We start from the raw sequence: 19,793 nt of genomic DNA, 5'->3' as shown, positions 1-19,793 counted from the left end.
CACCTCTCGGACCAGGCTTACCACCAGGGCCCTTCTCTGAAGCCCCAGTCCGACCGGCCTGCTGCTGGGAATCCTCCTCTGCCCTCACACTAACCTCGGCTGGGGCTGAGCCAGGGCGCGTCGGACCAGCCAGGGCGACCCAGCCAGGGTGACTGTCGGCCCCGCTCCTATGGGGCAGCAGGGAGGGACGTCAGCAGGGTGGGGCGGGCACCCAAGTGGTATGCCCCGCCCTGCCCCGCCTGCCCGCCCTGGTGGCCGTCTGGGGGCGACAAGTCCTGAGAGAACCAGACGGAAGCACGCTGGGACTGACACGTGGACTTGGGCGGTGCTGCCCGGGTGGGTCAGCCTGGGCTGGGAGGCAGCCCCCGGACACAGCTGTGCCCACGCCGTCTGAGCACCCCAAGCCCGATGCAGCCACCCCCAGACGAGGCCCGCAGGGACATGGCCGGGGACACCCAGTGGTCCAGGTGTGGCGGGGGTGAGGGGAGGGGGGGTGGGAGCGGTTGAGATGGGGCCGTGGGGAGGGAGCTGAGATACTGCCGTGTGGGACGACGCTAGGTGGGGATCACTGAGCTGGGCGGGCTCCTCTGGCTGTGGGGCCTCCTGTGTTTCTTTTGGGAGGTGGAAAGAAGTGAGTGCCCTGTCCTTCCTCCCTGCCATGAGATTCCGAGACCGGACCTGGCAAGTGCCCTATCCCAGCCAGTGTTCCTGGGGCTCTTCCAGGCAGGGCTGTGTTCCCCAGGCCAGGAGCATTGTCCTGGACAGTCAGGAGGCATAGCCCCTGCCAGGTGGGACCACCCTGTGTATGCGTGACCCCGACAGGCAGGCGCTGGGACAGTCTGGAGGCCAGGTATGGGGCACGGGCTGGAGCCTGCAGCTGGACAGGGGGCGTCCTGCCACCACGTGACAGCTGTGTGCTGGGGACGAGCTCCCCGCTGGCTTCAGCTCTCAGAGCATTTGGTGGTGGGGAGAAGCAGGGCCTGGGCAGGTCGCCTGGCCACCAGCACTGCTGCCTGTAGGAGGCTCCCTGGGCAGGTGACGCCTCAGAAACCAGGCGAGATGGTGACCGCGGGCCATTGGTCAGCTGGGGAGGGCCTCTGCCAGGGAGCTCCTGAGAGCAGCCCCCACACTGCTGAACCCTTTGGCTCTGGGTCTTGGGCTGAGGCCTCAAGTGGCTGGACCCTGGGCCTAGACTCAGGCCCTGTGGGTTCCAGAGCAGTCTCCTGCCTGCACTGAGTCCCCAGGGTACCTACCCTGACCATGGCAAGGTAATGGCACCTTCTGGCCCCACCAGTTCCCAGCTGTACGAGGGCTGAGGACCCTAGAAGTGCTGGGAAGAGTTGCAGGAAGGCCCAAAGGGGCAGTGCCACCATCGGATGTTGGCACCCAGATGAAGGGAGTGCTGGCTGCGTGGGAAAAGCTGGCAGCCCAGATCACAGCCCTGTCAGGCGCCAATTACAGGGGAGGGCTGCCCTCAGCGGGGCCTGCCGCTTGCTCTCTTCCTCTTCCCCCACCCATGTTCATCCAGGCTTGTCAGGCAGGGCCAACTCCCCAGGGCTTCAGGGCCTCCTCTCTGGCGGCTGGGTTTGAGTGGCTCCGCCTTCACTACGTCCCTCCCAGGCTCAGTGTTTAAAAAGGAGCCCTTGCCACAGCTCTGGCAACTTCCTTTGCAGGCCCTTATTGGGTAGCGCCAAGGATTCTGGAGGGGCCTGTCGGTCAAGGCTGCCACGCCCACGCCTTTTCCTAGCCTTCCCTCCTGCAGCCACATCACGAAGGCTGGGCCAGGCGAGAACAGAGCTGGAGGGCGGCACCCACACTCTCCGGTTTGCTGCTCTCCTGGCCCGGCCCCGGACAGTTCCCTTTTCTGAATTGAGGGGCCGTGTGACCACCTGTTTGCTCAGCCGTGGATGCTGCTTCTGCACAGGGGCCGTTTGCTCTAGAAAGTTCACAGGAAGCAGGCTGCTGGGCTCAGGGAGTGCAGAGTGGTGGGAGGAAGCTGTTCAGGCTGTCCAAAGCTTTCCGGTTCTTGGCACACCCCGTGTCCCCCGCGCCCCCAGCAGGATGGAAGATTCCCAGCCTGGGGTCCTAGTCAGCCCTCAGGTAGCCAACTGTCTGGGTCGTCCTCTCCAGCCTGACATCCTTGTCTCCCTAGCGGCTGTGGAGGGTGCCCCTGTGCCCACCTGGCCAGCACCACCTGCCCAGCTCAGAGAAGGGGCTGTGGCTGCCGCCTGCCATGTAGGGCAGATTGCTTGCCTGGAAGGGCTCTTCTTGATTTCCTCCTTCCAAGGAGGCCAGGGGGTGGCTCTGTGTTCTCAGTACTGTGCTGGCCGCGATGCGGGTGAGAATCGGTGCAACTGAGCTTTCTGCTGTTTCTAGCTAACGGCTAGGCAGTGCGGGGCAGGAGCCACCTGGACACAGGTCCCGCACCTCCCCCCCCTTTTCTTTTCAAGACAGAATCTCTCTCTCTCGCCCAGGCTAGAGTGCAGTGGTGCAATCTCGGCTCACTGCAACCCCGACCTCCTGGGTTCAAGCCATCCTCCTACTTCAGCCTCCCAGCTGGGACCACAGGTGCACACCACCACACTCAGCTAATTGTTTTTTTTTTCTTTTTTTTTTTTGAGATGGAGCCTCGCTAGATGGAGTCTCACTCTGTGGCCCAGGCTGGAGTTCAGTAGTTTGATCTCGGCTCACTGCAACCTCTGCCTCCCAGGTTCAAGTGATTTTCCTGCCTCAGCCTCCCGAGTAGCTGGGATTACAGGCGCCTGCCACCACACCTGGCTAATTTTTTTTTTGTTTTGTTTTGTTTTTCTTTCTTTGAGACGGAGTCTCGCTCTGTCACCCAGGCTGGAGTGCAGTGGCGCGATCTCGGCTCACTGCAAACTCCGCCTCCCAGGTTCACGCCATTCTCCTGCCTCAGCCTCTCCGAGTAGCTGGGACTACAGGCGCCCGCCACCACGCCCGGCTAATTTTTCTGTATTTTTAGTAGAGATGGGGTTTCACCTGTTAGCCAGGATGGTCTCGATCTCCTGACCTCGTGATCCGCCCACCTCGGCCTCCCAAAGTGCTGGGATTACAGGCGTGAGCTACCGCGCCCGGCCCGGCCCTGGCTAATTTTTAAAGCTTTTTGTTGTTGTTGTTGTTTGTTTTTTGTAGAGCCGGGGATGTCCCTATGTTTCCCAGGCTGGTCTTGAACTCTTGGGCTCAAGTGATTTGCCCACCTCGGCCTCCTGAAGTGCTAGGATTACAGGCATAAGCCACCGTACCTGGCTCTAAAGCTCCTTTTTAAAGGCACCTTTGGACTGTGTGGCTTTTAGTGGAAAGTTAAGGGTGGGGCCCCCATGTCCCTTCTGCACGTCTTGTGTGTTAAGTCAATGAAAACTGTTTACAGAGAGCCTGGAGCCAGGTAAATAACAGGGCCGCGGGTATCAACCACGCCAGGACAGGGCGTGGAGGCCAGGGCTGTACTGGGTTAGGCAGGCTGGCAGTGAGGACTGTGTCCTTCTGTGGTAACCCAGGGAGCAGACCTGGTCCCCAGACCCAGGCCACAGCCAGATATGGGGCAAGCCAGTTGTCCCCAGAATGGAAGCTGGCTGCAAATGACGCTGGTGAAACCACACTCACTGCCAAGTTCCAGGACAGACAGCACTTCCTCCCACACGACTTTCTCCAAACTCCAGGGGTTAATGGTTGGCCCTGCTGTGGGGAGGGGCTGGAGCCAGGATAGCCTCTGGCAGAGCGGGAGGTGTCAGAGGGTGCAGCTCTGGGCTGCTGGGGCGACCTGTTCCTGCCTCCGAGATCTCGCCGGGCCTCCCTCCACCAGGATTGGGAGTGTGAGCTGGCCGGCCTGGCTCTGTGATCTCGGGCGTGCTCAGTGCCCGACTTGCTGGTCTTTTCTCCTGTGGGAAGCGTCTAGGCGCAGACTTGGAGAGAGCGCCAAGAAGGACGGAGACCTGCCCCTCTGTCCACAGCACACCCTCGTCCACCCATCTGTGGCAGGTTCTTGGGAGCGCACCCCCGGGGTGCAGCCGTCTCCCCGCAGGGGCAGACAGGACCTTTTGGGAAGGGTGGGGTGAGACTCTCCAGTGTCCGACTCCTCTGCCACCCATCTCCTGGTCACCTTCTCCCCTGTTCTCTTTGAGGGGAACAAGCAGGGCCCGGCCCAGGCACCTTTTGTGAGGATGAGTTGTTGTTGCCGTGACCTGCGCAAGCGCTGGTCACTCAGTTGCTCCCAGCCGCCACTGTGCCTCATTTCTGGCTGCCTGTGTTCTCCCAGGGGTCAGCAGATAGGTGCGATTAGGCGTTTGAATGCTTGCCAAGTTGCCCTCCACCAAAGCTGTCCCCATTCACAGTCCCACGTCCCCCAGCCCTGAGGGAGGTCTCTGAGTGACGAACTCGAAGCAGCAGGGCCGTGGGGCCTCCCCAGGGCCTGACCATCTCCTGTCCCACAGGCCCGAGTGCCAGGCATGGACGGGGACGCTGCTGCTGGGCACGTGCCTTCTGTACTGCGCCCGCTCCAGCATGCCCATCTGCACTGTCTCCATGAGCCAGGACTTCGGCTGGAACAAGAAGGAGGCCGGCATCGTGCTCAGCAGCTTCTTCTGGGGCTACTGCCTGACGCAGGTTGTGGGCGGCCATCTCGGGGATCGGTAACTGCTCCTCTTCCCCATCTCTAGGCTGGTGGGGGCCGCCCAACTGGTGCCTCCAGGGGCGAGTAGGCTGGCTTTGCTGCTGCACACACAGGATGCGACTCCCAGGGAAGGAGCTTGGTGGATAAATTTGGGCAGAAGACCCACCCAGAGGAAGATGGGAGCTGGGAGGGGAGAGGCCAGGCTTGGCAAGGCCCCAGGGCCCTGCAGGCAGAGGAGGCAGGCAGCTCCCCTGGAGTACCTGGTCTTCTCATGAGGCAGCTGTGGGGTCATGAGCAGGCCCTGTAGAGGCAGATAGGCCAGGCCCAGCTCCGAGCACCCACTCGAGGGCTGCCCTGAGTCAGGGTGGTGCCCCTGGGTCCTGCACAGCCACATCCTCACCTCCCTCTGTCTCCCCTCCAGGATTGGGGGTGAGAAGGTCATCCTGCTGTCGGCCTCTGCCTGGGGCTCCATCGCGGCCGTCACCCCACTGCTCGCCCACCTGAGCAGTGCCCACCTGGCCTTCATGACCTTCTCACGTATCCTCATGGGCTTGCTCCAAGGTAAGGGGAGCTCAGGTGGCTCCCTCACACGCTCTGGCACCAGGTGGGGAGACAAGGGGAGTGTGCACGGATGTGTGTGCAGGTGCACGCGTGCATGCAGGTGCAGGTGGTGTACAAGTGTGTATGTGTATGTGCATGCCTGCATGCATGCGTACACCTGTGTGTATGCGTGTGCAAGTGTGTGTATGGGCATGCCCATGTGCATGCATGCACCTGTGTGTGTGTGCATGTGCAAGTGCATATGTCCCTGCAGACACGTGTATGCAAGCAGTGTGCATGTATGTTTGTGCTTGTGCATGTGTGTACATATGTGTGCATGCACACGTGTGTGTGCATGTGTGCGTGCAGGTGGTATGCATGCGTGTGCATGCCTGTATGTGTGTATATGTGTGTGCGTGCCCATATCCATGTGTATGTGCTTATGCGTGCCCATATGCGTGTGTACGTGTGTGAGCGTGCCCGTATGAGGGTGTACGTGTGGCCATGCATGTGCCTTCTGTAGGTGCACACTCTGCAGTGATACACAGGATCACAGGGGGCACCTGTGTAGTGAACTTGCCCCTGCCCCTGAATTTTGTCACCAAACACCTTAGTTCAGTGGCGGATTCCATCTGCAAAGGACCCGCTGTGGGACTCTGGGTTTTGTGCATTTTGGTCACACGTATGCTGATGATGCCTCGGATACTAGGGCCTTGGAGCGCCTTAATTGTCAGGAGAACAAGGTGGGTGGGGGGCAAAGGGGGCTTTGGGAGGCCCCTACCTGGCTGGGGTCCCCTGGAGAAACAGCTAGGCCTCCAACCTGCAGGGGCCTGCCGGCCCCGAGAGCCTGCCCCAACCCAGCCTGCCTGGCCACCCCACCCATCAGCAGTTCCCGGCCTGGGCCACTCCTCCCCCAGTATCCTGGGCCATCCAGACCCCCACTCAGGACTCCCCCTACCTTCCTGAGCCGGCATCAGGTTCAGAGCGCTGGCCATGGCTCCCCTAGAACCTCTGCCCTCCTTCTCCTCCAAGTCCGGAGACTTTGGGGAGTTCACTCCCAGGCCGCGTTCTCCTCCCTCTCCACACCCTCACTCCCCAAGGTTACGGCCTGGAAGGTGCTACCTGGGACTCTCTCCATAACAGAGGAAGGGGGTCTGCCCAGGAGAGAGGCCACTCTCATGGTCACGGGGTGTCACATGAGAACAAGGGCCTCGTGCATGGCCCACCCTCAGAAGAGGGTGCAGCGAGTGCAACTGAGGATTTAGGATTGTGTGTTTACTGTGAGGCCCCGTCCCAGAGCCAGCCCCTCCAGCATCACCGCCTCCCCAGGCACTGCCCAGGCCCCACTGCAGGAGCTGGAGGAGGAGGAGAGGAATGAATGAATCAACCTGGAGGGGAGGACAGGCCTGGCGGGGGGTGGGGGCCCTCATCGTTGTTTACTGGAGGGTCTTTGGGGTGAGGGAGGAGGGTCCTAAGGCTGAAGCTGTGAAGAAAATGGTGGCACTGCCTCAGACTGGGCTGACCAATGCCTCCTAGGTGTTGCTGAGAAGACCCTTGGCCCTGAGGCAGGCGGCTGTCCTCGTGGGCAGCTCTGGGGACCCAGCAGGCAGCCAGACCCCGTAGGCTCGCTGCCAGCTCCAGCTGCGCTTCCTCTGCGGGGCCTAGCTTGTGCTACGATGACTTGGCACCTGAGGCACATTCTGTTTTCTAGAAACCTTCAAAGTCTGGCACATCTCAATGTCAGATGTCATCCTGTGCCCACGAGCCTACTCTGGGGGTCTGGGGGGCAGCAATGGCGGCTGCGTGGTAACCGTGGGCACCACCTGCGGCCGGCTTTGCCGTGTTTGTGCACGCTGTCCTTGGGCAGAGCGGAGATGCCGGGTGTCCCAAGACCTGTGGCTCTTGCTGTGGGGCATCGGACTTCTGGAGGGAGCCCCACAGAGCTCTGCCAGGCAGCCCCCAGCCTCCCTCCAGGGAGTGAGGGAATGGGCCCCGCCTCTGGGCCGTGAGCCTGTGAGTGAGCGCTCTGCGGTTGAAAGTTACAGGCGCTGGCCAGGCAGGCGCTTCCTGTGTGTGGCCGTCTGTTTGACGATGCCCCCCTGTGGGGTAGCATCAGTGCCCTGTAGACAGGGCCCGTGAGTTTGGGGGACAAGCTCCTGTTGTCACGGTGGCTCCGTGGTGCCTCCCCTCGCAGGGTCCCTCCAGGTCAGGCTCAGAGCCCTCTGGATGTGGAGCTGCATGGGGTGGTAAGGTGGTTTCCAAACTTCTAAAGCGGTCCAAAAGAAATCCTGGAAGGAAGCTCAGTTTATAAAACAGGGAAGGGCAGCTTTCCTGGGGGAAGTATGTGTCTGTGCACGCGTGCGGCAGGTCTCTGTGCACGCAGGTGTGTATCTTCGTGCGTATGCATGTATCTGCATCAGTGTGAGCACCGTGCAGCACTGCCAAGAAGTGTGCCGGTAGACACGTGCGTGTGCAGGCGCGTGTGTGTATGTTGGTGCGAGGACTCTGTAGAGTACAGCTGGAAGCCAGTGGTGAGAGTGTGCACATGTGCGTGTTCGTGGGGTGGGAGGGCTAGCTTGGAAGCAGGGGTGTTTCCCTCAGCTATGCGGGTGGCATGACCCTGAGCGAGCCTCGCCCAAAAGGACTCTGTTTCCTCAGTGGCACCAAAAGCCCTGCCCTGCTGGTCCCTCGGGTGGGGAGGTGAGCGAGAGGGACAGGTGGACGTCCTCTGGAATCACAGCCCAAACCTGAGCAGACGGGCCTCCCTGGATGGACCCCGAGAGCCCCTCCCTCCACTTGTTGCAGGGGTTTACTTCCCTGCCCTGACCAGCCTGCTGTCGCAGAAGGTGCGGGAGAGTGAGCGAGCGTTCACCTACAGCATTGTGGGCGCCGGCTCCCAGTTTGGGTAAGTCCTGGCCTAAGACGGGGCCCAGGAGAGGCCACCAGGTGAGCCCCTTGCCGAGTGGCCCCTGGTCTGTGTGGGGCGTGGGCCACATGGGCCTGCAGGGCCACCATGGGTGAGGCGGGTCCCGCAGGCGCCTTCTGGGCTCTGTAGCCCGAGGCTGTGCTCTGCAGGTACCAGCCCCGGGCACCGCGCTTGCTTTGTGCATATTTCTGCCTTTCTGGAGTGGCTGGCAGGTGATGAGGCTGGGACTTGGGGACATGGGTTGGAGGAGCGGCCATATCATCTCATTTTCTTTCATCTGTGCTAACAAAGCCAGATGCCGTCCCCACCCTCCACTGGCCCCCACCCCCGCCAGGAGAGTCTGTGAGCCCGGGAGCGTCTGGGCCAGGGTGGGCCTATCAGCTGGCTGGAGGGCGGCTTGTCCTCATCCACAACACGGCAACCCCGTGCCCCTCAGTCCTCCCTCCCAGTGCCCGCTCCTTGGGCAGCTCCAGACCCTCTGGCGATGCTGGTGGCCTGGATCGAGGCCAGGCCTGGGGTGGGAGGCCTTCCCAATGGTTGTAGCAGGGTGGATGGGTACAGGAGCTGACCGGGGCTTCCCAGTCGCGGGGCTCAGGCCCTCATGTTACTGTTGCTGAGGTTCAGAGGGGCGGAGGCGGCTGCTGTAGGTGGGGCCGGGAGCAGCCCCAGGCAGGCCTAGAGTGACCAGATTCATTAAATAAAAACAGACTGCCCAGAGGAATGTGAATTTCAGATAAACCGGAGGGGACATACTTCTACTAAAGAATGAATCCTCACTTCTCCAAAACCCGGTTTCTTTTTTTTTTTTTTTTTTTAAGATGGAGTCTCACTGTCGCCCAGGCTGGAGTGCAGTGGCGCGATCTCGGCTCACTGCAAGCTCCGCCTCCCGGGTTCACGCCATTCTCCTGCCTCAGCCTCTCTGAGTAGCTGGGACTACAGGTGCCCGCCACCACGCCCGGCTAATTTTTTGTGTTTTTAGTAGAGACGGGGTTTCACCGTGTTAGCCAGGATGGTCTCGATCTCCTGACCTCGTGATCTGCCCGCCTCGGCCTCCCAAAGTGCTGGGATTACAGGCGTGAGCCACTGCGCCTGGCCAAAACCCGGTTTCATTGAGTGTCCTGCGGTTTTTCTGCACCCAGGTGGGGAGCGGAGACAGGGTCAAGTGTGGGCTGGGAGGGGCAGGAACAGTGCTACCCCAGCCCGCCCTAGTGCCCAAGGCCAAGTCCTGCTGCCCCAGGAGCTGTGTCCACCCCGCAGAGGCTCCTCGGGAGTAAGGAGGCCCCGTCTGGATGCCAGGCCCCGCTTTGGGGCTCTCTCTCTTCCTCCTTTTGCCATGATGTTAACTATTCCCCCCCGAGCCAGTGGAGGGGCCTCAGCAGCAGAGCCGCCAGCCAGGTTGCACCCAGAAGGGAGCCTCTGAGGGGCCATTTGGGACAATGAAATCATGGGGACAGGATGGGGATCGTTGGATTTGGCCGTCGTGGTATTTTTGCATCCAGAAGTCTTTTTGAATTTTATTCTCAATGATGTTTGAAGCACAAAAACCGTGGGGAGTTTCATTGTAGTATATGCTCATCACTGTCTCCTCCTTGGTGCCGTTTTTAGTTGAAAAGGATCCACATGACAAATTGTAGGCCAATTTGAAGGCCTAGAAGCAAGATGTGAAAAGCAATGTGAGTTCCACAGCAGCCGCCCGACTGGGACACACGCGTGGCTGGTCCGGAGTCCGCCCCAGCCCTATGTGTCCGGAGTCTCCCCTGAATACCCGAAGTCCTTAACAAAATAGGCCGGGACGGTGGCTTCTGAGCTGCTGCTCTGAAGGCGATGAAAACACCCTCTTCTCCAGGGGCTCAGCCTGCACCAGGGTGGGGTTTCTGAGAGACCCCTCCTCACCCAAGGGGTGCCGCTGAGGGGCCTGGCCACACTCCCCCTGTCTTTGCAGGACACTGCTGACTGGGGCGGTGGGCTCCCTGCTCCTGGAATGGTACGGCTGGCAGAGCATCTTCTATTTCTCCGGCGGCCTCACCTTGCTTTGGGTGTGGTACGTGTACAGGTACCTGCTGAGTGAAAAAGGTAACGCAGGCAGGGCGGGCTAGTCCCAGGCGCCCACGGCTGCCCAGTGCCTCCTCCCCTGGTGGCAGCCGCTGAGCAGCCTGGAGCAGGAGCCTGGAGACGGCGGCTTTGACCTCCCAAAGAATCCACCAGTGAGGAAAAGTGCTCGGGTGCTGAGCTGTCAGCGGCTCCGCCACCCAATTTGATCTGGAAGGTTCCATCTAGGGCTAAGGCAGACACCCAGGAAGACCGGCTGGGCACAGGTCCAGGCAGGGTGCAGGAGCAGCCAAGTCTTTGTGTGGCCAGGAGGGGGCTCTGGAGGAGGCCGTGGGGAGGGTCGTTCAGAACGCGGTTCTCAAAGGTGATGCTACCTGTTAGGTGCCTGGTAGGGAAGGCCACGGGAGGCTGGCGCCCATGTGCAGCCTGAGGCATGGACGAGGCCTGCTGACCCCTCTGGAACCACCCCCAAATCCCCAATCCTTTGGCAGCGGACGGCGCCTCCCGCCCTGACAGCCGTCACTTTGACACCGTTGCTCCCTCAGATCTCATCCTGGCCTCGAGTGTCCTGGCCCAAGGCCTGCCGGTGTCCAGGCACAGCAGAGTCCCCTGGAGACGGCTCTTCCGGAAGCCTGCTGTCTGGTGAGCTGGGACCTGTGCTGCCCCTTGGAACAGCGGCCGGGCCGGTGACCATGGGGATGTGAACCTGGCTGGACCTGACAGCCCCTGAGCCAGCAGGGCCTAAGGCTCAGAGAAGTGGGACTCTGGCCCCCAGGGGAGGCCTCTCGGGGTGGGTCCCACAGGCCCGGCCAGCTTGTGCGGCACCAGAGTCACGGTCCACCCTTGGGCACCGCAGGGCAGCCGTCGTCTCCCAGCTCTCTGCAGCCTGCTCCTTCTTCATCCTTCTCTCCTGGCTGCCCACCTTCTTCAAGGAGACCTTCCCTGATGCCAAGGTGAGTCGGTGGCTCCCGCAGGGTGAAGGAGCGCCCAGAAGGTACGAGGCTTGAGCTGCACCAGGCACTGTGGGTCCTTGGCCTGCAGATGGTGGAACCCTCGGCTCCTCCTGGACTCTGAGGGTCCTGGCACTGCCAAGCTCTTCCTCTGGAGAGGACCCCGTCCACGCTCGGGGCAGGTTTCTGTGTTTGAGGCTGGAAATGATGCGGGCACTCGGTGCCTTCCTGCTGCGGCTGCAGCCCTCCCTGCCCTCACCGGTGACCTGCTGGCCCACAGAGCCCGACTTCAGAGCCTGAGGAGGCCGGTGCAGAAGCCGGGATGTGGACAGAGGGGTCACCTGCGGTCAGCACGGTTCCTTCTCTGAGGCTGTCTTGCTGCCCTGCCGGGTGATGGTCAAGAGCTGCACATTCCCAGGAGCAGGGCTGGCCCTGCCGGAGAGCTTTCCTGGGCAGTGGTGGGCACGGGGGGGCTGTCCAGCCTAAGGATCCTCTTCCAGATGGCCAGGCGCCAGCCCTGGCCCCCTCTGAGGCCACACTCCCCCCTGCAGGGCTGGATCTTCAACGTGGTGCCTTGGTTGGTGGCGATTCCGGCCAGTCTATTCAGCGGGTTTCTCTCTGATCATCTCATCAATCAGGGTGAGCCCCAGGGAGGGGACCGGGGCCAGAGGCCACACCCTGGTTCACCTTGCTTTTGAGGGGCAGGATGCTCCCCTCCTGGGGGTGCAGCTTCAGCACACGGAGAGCTGGGACAGAGGGGCACTTCTTTCCAGGCTCAGCCTCCTCCTTAAAGGGTGGGGTTAGACTGTGGTGAGAGGGTCTGGTCTCACCGTGACTGTGGAGCTCACCCTGGGGGCTGGATGCAGCCCCTGACCCTCCGGGAAGGCACCTGGAGGGGTCAGAGGTTACAAGCATCCTTGAACCTTTGGAAGAGCTTCCGTCTCTGTTCCAAGTGCTCCAGACCCACACTGGGATGAGCCCTGAGTGGGCTGCGTGTTTCCTCCCCTAGTGCTGTGTCCGCTGCACAGACACGCACAGGCGGATGCACACGCGTGCCCACGTGCTCTCTCCACACATGTATCCCTATTCTTAGAATGTTCATGTTTTTCCTAATTGCAAAAGGAATACACATTCATTGTGGAAAAGCTACAAAATCTGGGGCAGCAGAGGAAGTGGGGCCGCTCGCCTGTTTCCGCCTCTGTAACTGCCGTGTGGCTGTTCTTCTGTGTTTCTGCCCAAACCCACGCCTTGGGAACCTTCCAAGGGCACACATGCTGCCTGGCAGCTGCACCACACACACACGTGTGCACATGTTTTTGCCTGCAGCACGGGACAGCTGTCTTGAGCCCCAAGCCTCTTCCTCCCCTGCTGCCCCTCTGCAGCCGTTCGGGATGGGACCCCCTCTGGGTGTCGTCTGGGGTGTCAGCACGAAAGGGCTAACGGGAGCCCCTTCCCTGGCCTCCCCTTGTAGGTTACAGAGCCATCACGGTGCGAAAGCTCATGCAGGTAGGAGAATCATTCCAGTCATTCTCTCTGGATATCCCCGCTTTGTTCAGGGTCTCCCAGGACCGCAGGTTGTGTCCCCAAGTCACCTGATGTCCGGGACCACGCAAATGCCAGGCCTCTCCATGTGTCCAGCACTGGGGCCCAGAGGGGGCTGTTTAGACAGCTGTTGGGGGGCAGGCTGGGGTCAGCATCCTGTGCCCCTCTGGGCCCAGCCTGAGCTTGCCCGCGTCGAAAAGGGCCTCCCTCTTGGAGCGGGGCTGATTCTTGCGGCGCCTCCTCCCAGATCTCCTCTAGGGGTCCTGGTCTGAGACAGGGTTTCGGTCCCAGCCGACCTGACCCTTGTGCAGTGCGCCCAGGGGGGCTGTCGGGCGGCCGAGTCAGGAGAGGGCCCAGCTGCAGGCGGGCCGGGTGCCTGCCCGTCACGGTGGCGCTTTCCTGCAGGGCATGGGGCTTGGCCTCTCCAGCGTCTTTGCTCTGTGCCTGGGCCACACCTCCAGCTTCTGTGAGTCTGTAGTCTTTGCATCAGCCTCCATCGGCCTCCAGACCTTCAACCACAGGTGAGGGCTGACTGCTCCATCCACCAGAGCCACCATGCTGCCCGCATGCCCCAGGCCCGCGCATGTGAAGAGGGAGCGCTGTCCGCCTCTCTCTGAGTGTCTTCCTCACACTTCACCCCCTTCCCAAGCTGCTGGGCAGCGACTGCATTGAAGACTCAATAGGAGTTCTTTAGGAACCAGCAATTCACATCAGTGAGCAGCACGTGCGCATGACTTGTGCAGACGTGCTTTCCCCCAAGCGCTTTACTCTAAGGAGTCGCTTCCTGCACTGGGTCCCCCATGAAGACGGGCGGCTGGGGCTCGTGTTGGTGTGGTGTGCAGGGCTGCGGCGCTCTGGCCAGTGGGCGGCTGGGGCTCGTGTTGGTGTGGTGTGCAGGGCTGCAGTGTTTTGGCCAGGGAGCAGGCCTGAGCATCTCCCAGCCCCTCCCGTGGCTCCACTAGACTTTGCTTCCCCACTTCCCCCGTGACAACCCTGGCACGAGCTCGGTGGTGGCCAGGGCCGCTCACCACCCTCTTTCCTCCCCACAGTGGCATTTCTGTTAACATCCAGGACTTGGCCCCATCCTGCGCCGGCTTTCTGTTTGGTGAGGACCTTGCCCACCCCAGCTTTGCCCCTCCCTGGGCTTCCGGGTGGGTGGGCCATGGGAGATCCCGCAGGGCTTTTGCTGACCATCCATATTCTCTCTCGCTCTGGCCTCTTCACAGGTGTGGCCAACACAGCCGGGGCCTTGGCAGGTGAGGGGTGGGCCTCCGTGCCTGGGAGTTCCCCTGTCTCTGGGGTTTGAGCCCACCGAGGTGCTGCAGGGTGGGGGTGGGCCTCCCCTCAGAGGGGGTCCCGGTGTCAGAGGAGGGCACAGACCCCAGAGCAGGCCCAGGAGAGGAGGATGTGGCTGCCTTCCAGGTTTCACTGGACTTTGCTGACGACAGGTGGCTCATGCGTTGCCATCTGCCCTGACTCACAGATATGTTCCCATCCTGGGTCCCCGGGGTCCCCGGGACACCGCCTGGCCCCGCTGAGTGCCGTGGATGATGGGGGTCCTCCAGCTCAGCCTCGCCTGGGCCGGCCTGTGGCTCCCATTTCCCCTTCAGCGGGACAAGGGGGACTTGTTACCAGGCCATTTCCTGGATGGCCTGTGAGATCTCTGCCTCTCCAAGACCCTCCAAGTCTGAGCCTGACCCACAGCTGGGACACTGAATTCAGCCCTGGGAACCATGGGGGCTTCTGTCTATCAGGCGCTAGACCCCCAGCCCTTCCCTGGCACTACCCTGGGAACCAGGGTGGGGCGTGGGGCCTGGGCTGCCCGGGAGCACTCAGCCCGCCTGGGCATCTCTTGGGCAGGTGTCGTGGGTGTGTGTCTGGGCGGCTACTTGATCGAGACCACGGGCTCCTGGACTTGCCTGTTCAACCTTGTGGCCGTCATCAGCAACCTGGGGCTCTGCACCTTCCTGGTGTTTGGACAGGCCCAGAGGGTGGACCTGAGCTCCACCCACGAGGACCTCTAGCTCCCAATCCCACAGCCTCTCCAAGGACCCAGGTGCCAGCAGCCCCGGGACAGAGGGGACTCAGTGTGTGGGACTTGGTCAGACGCACGAGCAGAGAGGAACACAAACCACCGTGGAGCCCGAAGCTCCTTAAGGAGAGTTCACACCAGCTGGTGGGAGGGTGGGGTGGGCCTGGGTCCAGACCAGGCTCGCTGCTCTCTGGGCCTCAGTTTCCCCACCTGCCAGCGGGCTCGGCCCTGTCCGCCTCACAGGCTGGTGTGGCCGTCAGGGTGAGTGGGGTTATCGTTAGTAGGCGCACCCTCGTTCCCACCACGATCTGTTCCGCGTGGTTCCCGCCAAACCTCCCATGGTCGCCGTGCTCTCCGCAAGCCTCCTGCAGCGCCTGCCTGCCAGTGTGAGGCTGGCACCAGGCTGCGGCCTCCCCAGTCCCAGCCCACGTTGCTGTGTCTCTGGCAGGCTGTCCTCCTTAGTGCGAGCTGTCCTGTGCACTGTAAGATGCTTGAAGGTATCCCTGGCCTCCACCCACCCCCAGCCAGCAGCACCTACCCTCCCTCCTCCCAGTCGGACAACAGCCAGAAATGTCTCCAGACTCTGCCCAGCCTCCCCGGGTAGCCACCCTTGAGACACGACCTGAGTCTCTGCGTCTCCCAGCAGCCTGACAGAGACCCCCAGGGCAGTGGGTGGGTGGCGGGCTAGAGACCCTTGCCCGTTTCTGGGACCCTGGCGCCGCTCTCCCCTCCTGTGGATCCCTCCGCACTAACAGTGTTCTCAGTGGGCAGACGCCTGGGCACCCCTTGGGCTCTGCCCAGCATGGCCGTGGCGCAGGCTCTCGAACCCGCACGGCTTCCCCAGGCCTGGTGATTCTGCTCTCCAGGGACGGTTGGCACCTTCCTCGGGGGCGGGCCCCGTGCACCCCAGAACACACAGACCCACCTTTCTGGCGTTCTTTCTACCTCCCTTTTCATTGCCTGAGGAGCTGGTGGTTTCATGAGTTAACGATACATCTTGCAAGGTGTACACGTAGAGAAAAAAACCTAAAAATGTGGAAAAGCACGCCAAAGCCTTATTTAAATAATGACTATTAAACTATTCAAACAGAAGACTGTTACTTTATTTAACACCTTTGTTTTTTAAGAGTGAACACGTGTTAAAGACTTTTTGTAACTAATTCATGAGGAAAGGAGTGACACGTTGGAATCAGGTCAAAGGAGAATCCCAGGAACAGACTCCTAGGCGGGGAGTGTTGAAATGGGCGTGCCAGCAGAGCCAGGCTGGGTTTCGGGGTTCCTTTGCCGCCAGGTGTCCTGCGTGTCCAAAGATGACAGCAATGTGCCCTGTTATCAGCTGTCCACCCAGCTTTCCCAAGATGTGGGGCCCTCATAGAGTCAGCCCAGGTGTGCTGTGGAAAGGCAAAGTGGAATTTTGCACTTGAGCACAAATGTTCCCCTACAATCTCTCCAGTTTCGGTCAGCCCAACCCTGTGGCTGTACCCATGGTGCCACATCACCCCCACAGAGGCTTCGGGACGGCCCTGCTGGACTGCTGGACACCGCTGGGGGGTCTCGGGGGAGGAGGGGCTTCCAGAAGCCTGGCACTTGCTGTCTGGAGGCCGGGAAGCCAAGCCCGGGAAACCCACCTGCGGCTGAGTTCAGAGGTGGGGCCCCTGCGCTGTGAATGCATTGCTGTCTCTCCTCCTCATCTTGCACTAAATCTACATAACATAAAATTTACCATTTTAGCCATTTTTAAGTGCACGGTTCTGTGGCATTAGGTACATTGGCGTTGTGCAGCCACCGCCACCCTCTGCCTTCAGAACTTTCTCATCTTCCCAAACCGAAGCTCTGTGCTCATTAAAGCTTAGCTCCCCGTTGCTCTCCCCCAGCCCCGGCAACCCCACTCTGCTTTGTGTCTCGACTGTAAGTGTGGCTGCTCTGGGGACCAGTGTGAGTGGACGGACGCTGGGTTTGCCTGCGTCTGGCTTCTTTCACTCAGCAGAGTATCCTCCGGTTTTATCCGTTTTGTAGCAAGTGTCAGCATTTTTCTCATTTTTAAGGCTGAATATTGTGTGGATAAGCCATATTTTGTGTATCTGTTCACCCATTGATGGACCTATGCACACGAGTGTGCAGTTAGCACATTTTATTTTTATTTTATTTATTTTTTGGAGACAGAGGCTCACTCTCTCCCCCAGGCTGGAGTGCAGTGGCTTGATCTCGGCTCACTGCAACCTCCACCTCTAGGGTTCAAACGATTCTCCTGCCTCAGCCTCCCAAGTAGCTGGGATTACAGGCGGCTGCCACCACACCTGGCTAATTTTTGTATTTTTAGTACAGATGGGGTTTCACCATGTTGGCCAGGCTGGTCTCGAACTCCTGACCTCAGGTGATCCACCTGCCTCGGCCTCCCAAAGTACTCGGATTGCAGGCACGAGCCACCACGCCCGGCCCCCGCCCTACTTTTGTTTTTTGTTTTTTGGAGACAGGGTCTTGCTCCATCACCTAGGCTGGAACGCAGTGGCACAATCACAGCTCACTGCAGCCTCAACTTCCCTGACTCCAGTTGATCCTCCCACCTCAGCCTCTGGAACCACAGGTGCATACCACCACGCCCAGCTCTCACTGTGTTGCCCAGGCTGGCCTTGAATTCCTGGGCTCAAGTGATCTGTCACCATGGCTTCCCAGAGTATTGGGATTACAGGCATGAACCATGGTGCCCAACCAGGCAGCACCGCCTGAAATCCACAGCCGGCTGTAAAATGTCTGAGAGCAAGGAGGCAGCCCTGCCCAGGGAACTGGAGTGGAGAACCCAGAAGCGATACAGGACTAGGTGGGCAGTGCGGCCGCCCCTTGGGCTGCACAGTCCTGCGGGACCAACATTCCTAGGCCCTCTGGATTCTGTGGAGTTTGTCACTTCCTTGCAGAGTGGAGGCCGGGGAGGCCGTCATGTGGGATGTGGGGGCGCAGGCCCAGGCACGGCAGGCAGGCCCACCCCCTTCCCTCCCAGCGGCTTCTGGGTGCCACCTCCCTGGCCTTTCCTCAGGTGGATGTTGGAACCCGAGAGGGTCGGGAGTCAGGGAGTCTGTCGGTGGTCTACTGGTTCTCCAGCTCCAGCAGAGGGGAGGGTGGGGTCTGCACGTTGTTGTCTGCTGCAGACAGGCCCAGATGCCATCTGCACCCCGTGGTGCAGCTCTGCAGGATCGTGGTGCAGGAGCTGTGGGAGCCCAGCCCCCTGGCCCCCTGGTCTGGAATAAAATGCACCGCGGGATGGTGCTCCTCAGCTGCAGAGTGAGCGCTGATGGCAGAGCATGCTCGTCCATTCGCCCGTGTGCTGGCTCCTTCTTCCATGAGCTGTTCGGCCATAGCTGCTGACTGCCTCTGCCAGGTCAGCTCCAGGCTGGAGTGGCAGTCCTGACACGGGCTGGGGCGGAGGGGCTGGGACATGGGCGGGAATGAGAGGGAACCTGCCTGGGAAGGCTGGGGAGGAGCATCCAGGCCCTGTGGTCATTTGCGGAGGCAGCGAGTGGCAGGGCCTGGTTGGGTGGATTCTGAGCCTGGAGACCTCTATGCAGGCCAGCACGGGACAGCCTCGGGCAGGAGACCCCAGCCGCACACAGGCTCCTGGTCCTCGAGCTCGGTGCCCGCCCTCCTGGGACCTTGCTAGAAGGCAGAACGTGCTGTCAGTGCCACGTCAGACCTGGATCCCGAAGCCCCCCTACTTCAGATCCTGATGCTGGCCCACGAGGAGCTCCCATTTCTGGGTCTGGATTTTCGGAACCGCCTCCCCGACAAACCACTCTGCTGCTAGGTTGGAGCCTGTGGGCAGCCGAAAGCCAGGAGGAGGCGGCGGGGCCCACAGCCCCTCTCAGCGCCCTCTTGCCCTGGAAGCAGGGGCTCTGGCCGGCTGGGGCTGTGTGTGGGAGCATCTGTGTCTGTGTGTGTATTTATGAGTTGTGTGACCCTGTGTTTGAATGTGTGTGGGAGCATGTGTGTCTGTGTATTTATGAGTTGTGTGACCCTGTGTTTGAATGTGTGTAGGAGCGTGTGTGTCTGTGTATTTATGAGTTGTGTGATCCTGTGTTTGAGTGTGTGGGAGCGTGTGTGTCTGTGTATTTATGAGTTGTATGACCCTGTGTTTGAGTGTGTGTGGGAGCGTGTGTCTGTGTATTTATGAGTTGTGTGACCCTGTGTTTGAACGTGTGTGGGAGCGTGTGTGTGTATTTATGGGTCGTGTGACCCTTTGTGTGTGGGAGCATGTAGTGTCTGTGTATGAGTTGTGTGACCCTGTGTTTGAGGTGTGTGGGAACGTGTAGTGTCTGCCTGTGTATTTATGAGTTGTGACCCTGTGTCTGAGTGTGTGTGAGAGCGTGTGTGTCTATTTGTGTGATCCTGTGTTTGAGTGTGTGTGGGAGCGTGTGTGTCTGTGTATTTGTGTAACCCTGTGTTTGAGTGTGTGTGGGAGAATGTGTGTCTGTGTGTGCATTTATGAGTTGTGTGACCCTGTGTTTGAATTGTGAGTTGAGCATGCACGTGTGTGCACGCATCCGAGTGTGCATGTGCCTGAGTGTGCAAGTTGCCGCATGTGCGTGTGCGCGTGAATACGCACGTCTGTGTGTTCATGTCTGAGTGTGCACACAACCTCAGGACCTGGCCGTGGCGGTCATTCGCTGTCGGGCCGACAGAGGGTGCCGTCGGACAGGGCTGTGCCGGCTCTGAGCTCCCAGCAAAGCTTGTCTCCTGCTTGGGACTCAGCGTGGGGGAGGAGCCAGCCGCTCTGCTGTGAGAGAAAGGAAAGGGTTGGAACGGACACCTACGAGGTGGAGGAACAGCGTGGGGGATGGCAGGGGGCAAAGTGACGTCCAGTTTGGGGTGGGAGGAGGGAGAGTGTGAGGCCCAGGAGAGGGACGTGGGGGAGGGGGCCGGGCGTGGGCACCCGATCCTCTCAGGACTGGTGGGTGTGCCTGAGGGGCCTGATGCACGGAGGGCAAGAACCCTTTCACCATCCCCTCCGTCCCCAGCCTGGGTCACCACAGCGCGTCCTTCCCCCGGGGTAGTAGCGTGTCCTGCCTCCCCCTTAAAGGACAAGGGGCAGAATCCTGGCCCAGGGCAGAGCTCCAGGCTCTCCTCGCCGCCCCTCCC

The 19,793-nt window shown here is 60.7% G+C and overlaps 1 protein-coding gene across 1 annotated transcript; it reads left to right on the top strand.

Annotated features, from left to right (window-relative positions):
* Window positions 1-305: 305 nt before the first annotated feature.
* On the top strand, window positions 306-14,748 carry SLC17A9 (solute carrier family 17 member 9). Its single transcript, XM_032142051.2, has 13 exons — window positions 306-467; window positions 4,449-4,646; window positions 5,049-5,188; window positions 7,973-8,072; window positions 10,036-10,166; window positions 10,688-10,784; window positions 10,999-11,095; window positions 11,644-11,731; window positions 12,564-12,598; window positions 13,040-13,155; window positions 13,684-13,739; window positions 13,861-13,890; window positions 14,495-14,748. Exons 1-13 carry the CDS (start codon window positions 409-411, stop codon window positions 14,656-14,658), a joined length of 1,311 nt encoding a protein of 436 aa, XP_031997942.1. The 5' UTR covers window positions 306-408; the 3' UTR covers window positions 14,659-14,748.
* The last annotated feature ends 5,045 nt before the right edge of the window (window positions 14,749-19,793 follow it).

Source organism: Hylobates moloch, unplaced genomic scaffold (genome assembly GCF_009828535.3).
Source record: "Hylobates moloch isolate HMO894 unplaced genomic scaffold, HMol_V3 SCAFFOLD_21, whole genome shotgun sequence".
Taxonomy (NCBI): domain Eukaryota; kingdom Metazoa; phylum Chordata; class Mammalia; order Primates; family Hylobatidae; genus Hylobates; species Hylobates moloch.
Note: the sequence above shows the minus strand (reverse complement) of the source record. Positions and strands in the feature narration are given on the sequence as shown.

Bases quoted from the DNA above. Each gene is read 5' to 3' on its own strand.
- SLC17A9 (XM_032142051.2), top strand. From the start codon at position 409: ATGCAGCCACCCCCAGACGAGGCCCGCAGGGACATGGCCGGGGACACC. The intron at 11,732-12,563 runs GTGAGCCCCAGG...CTCCCCTTGTAG, and splicing joins TGATCATCTCATCAATCAGG to GTTACAGAGCCATCACGGTG. The intron at 12,599-13,039 runs GTAGGAGAATCA...GCTTTCCTGCAG, and splicing joins CGGTGCGAAAGCTCATGCAG to GGCATGGGGCTTGGCCTCTC.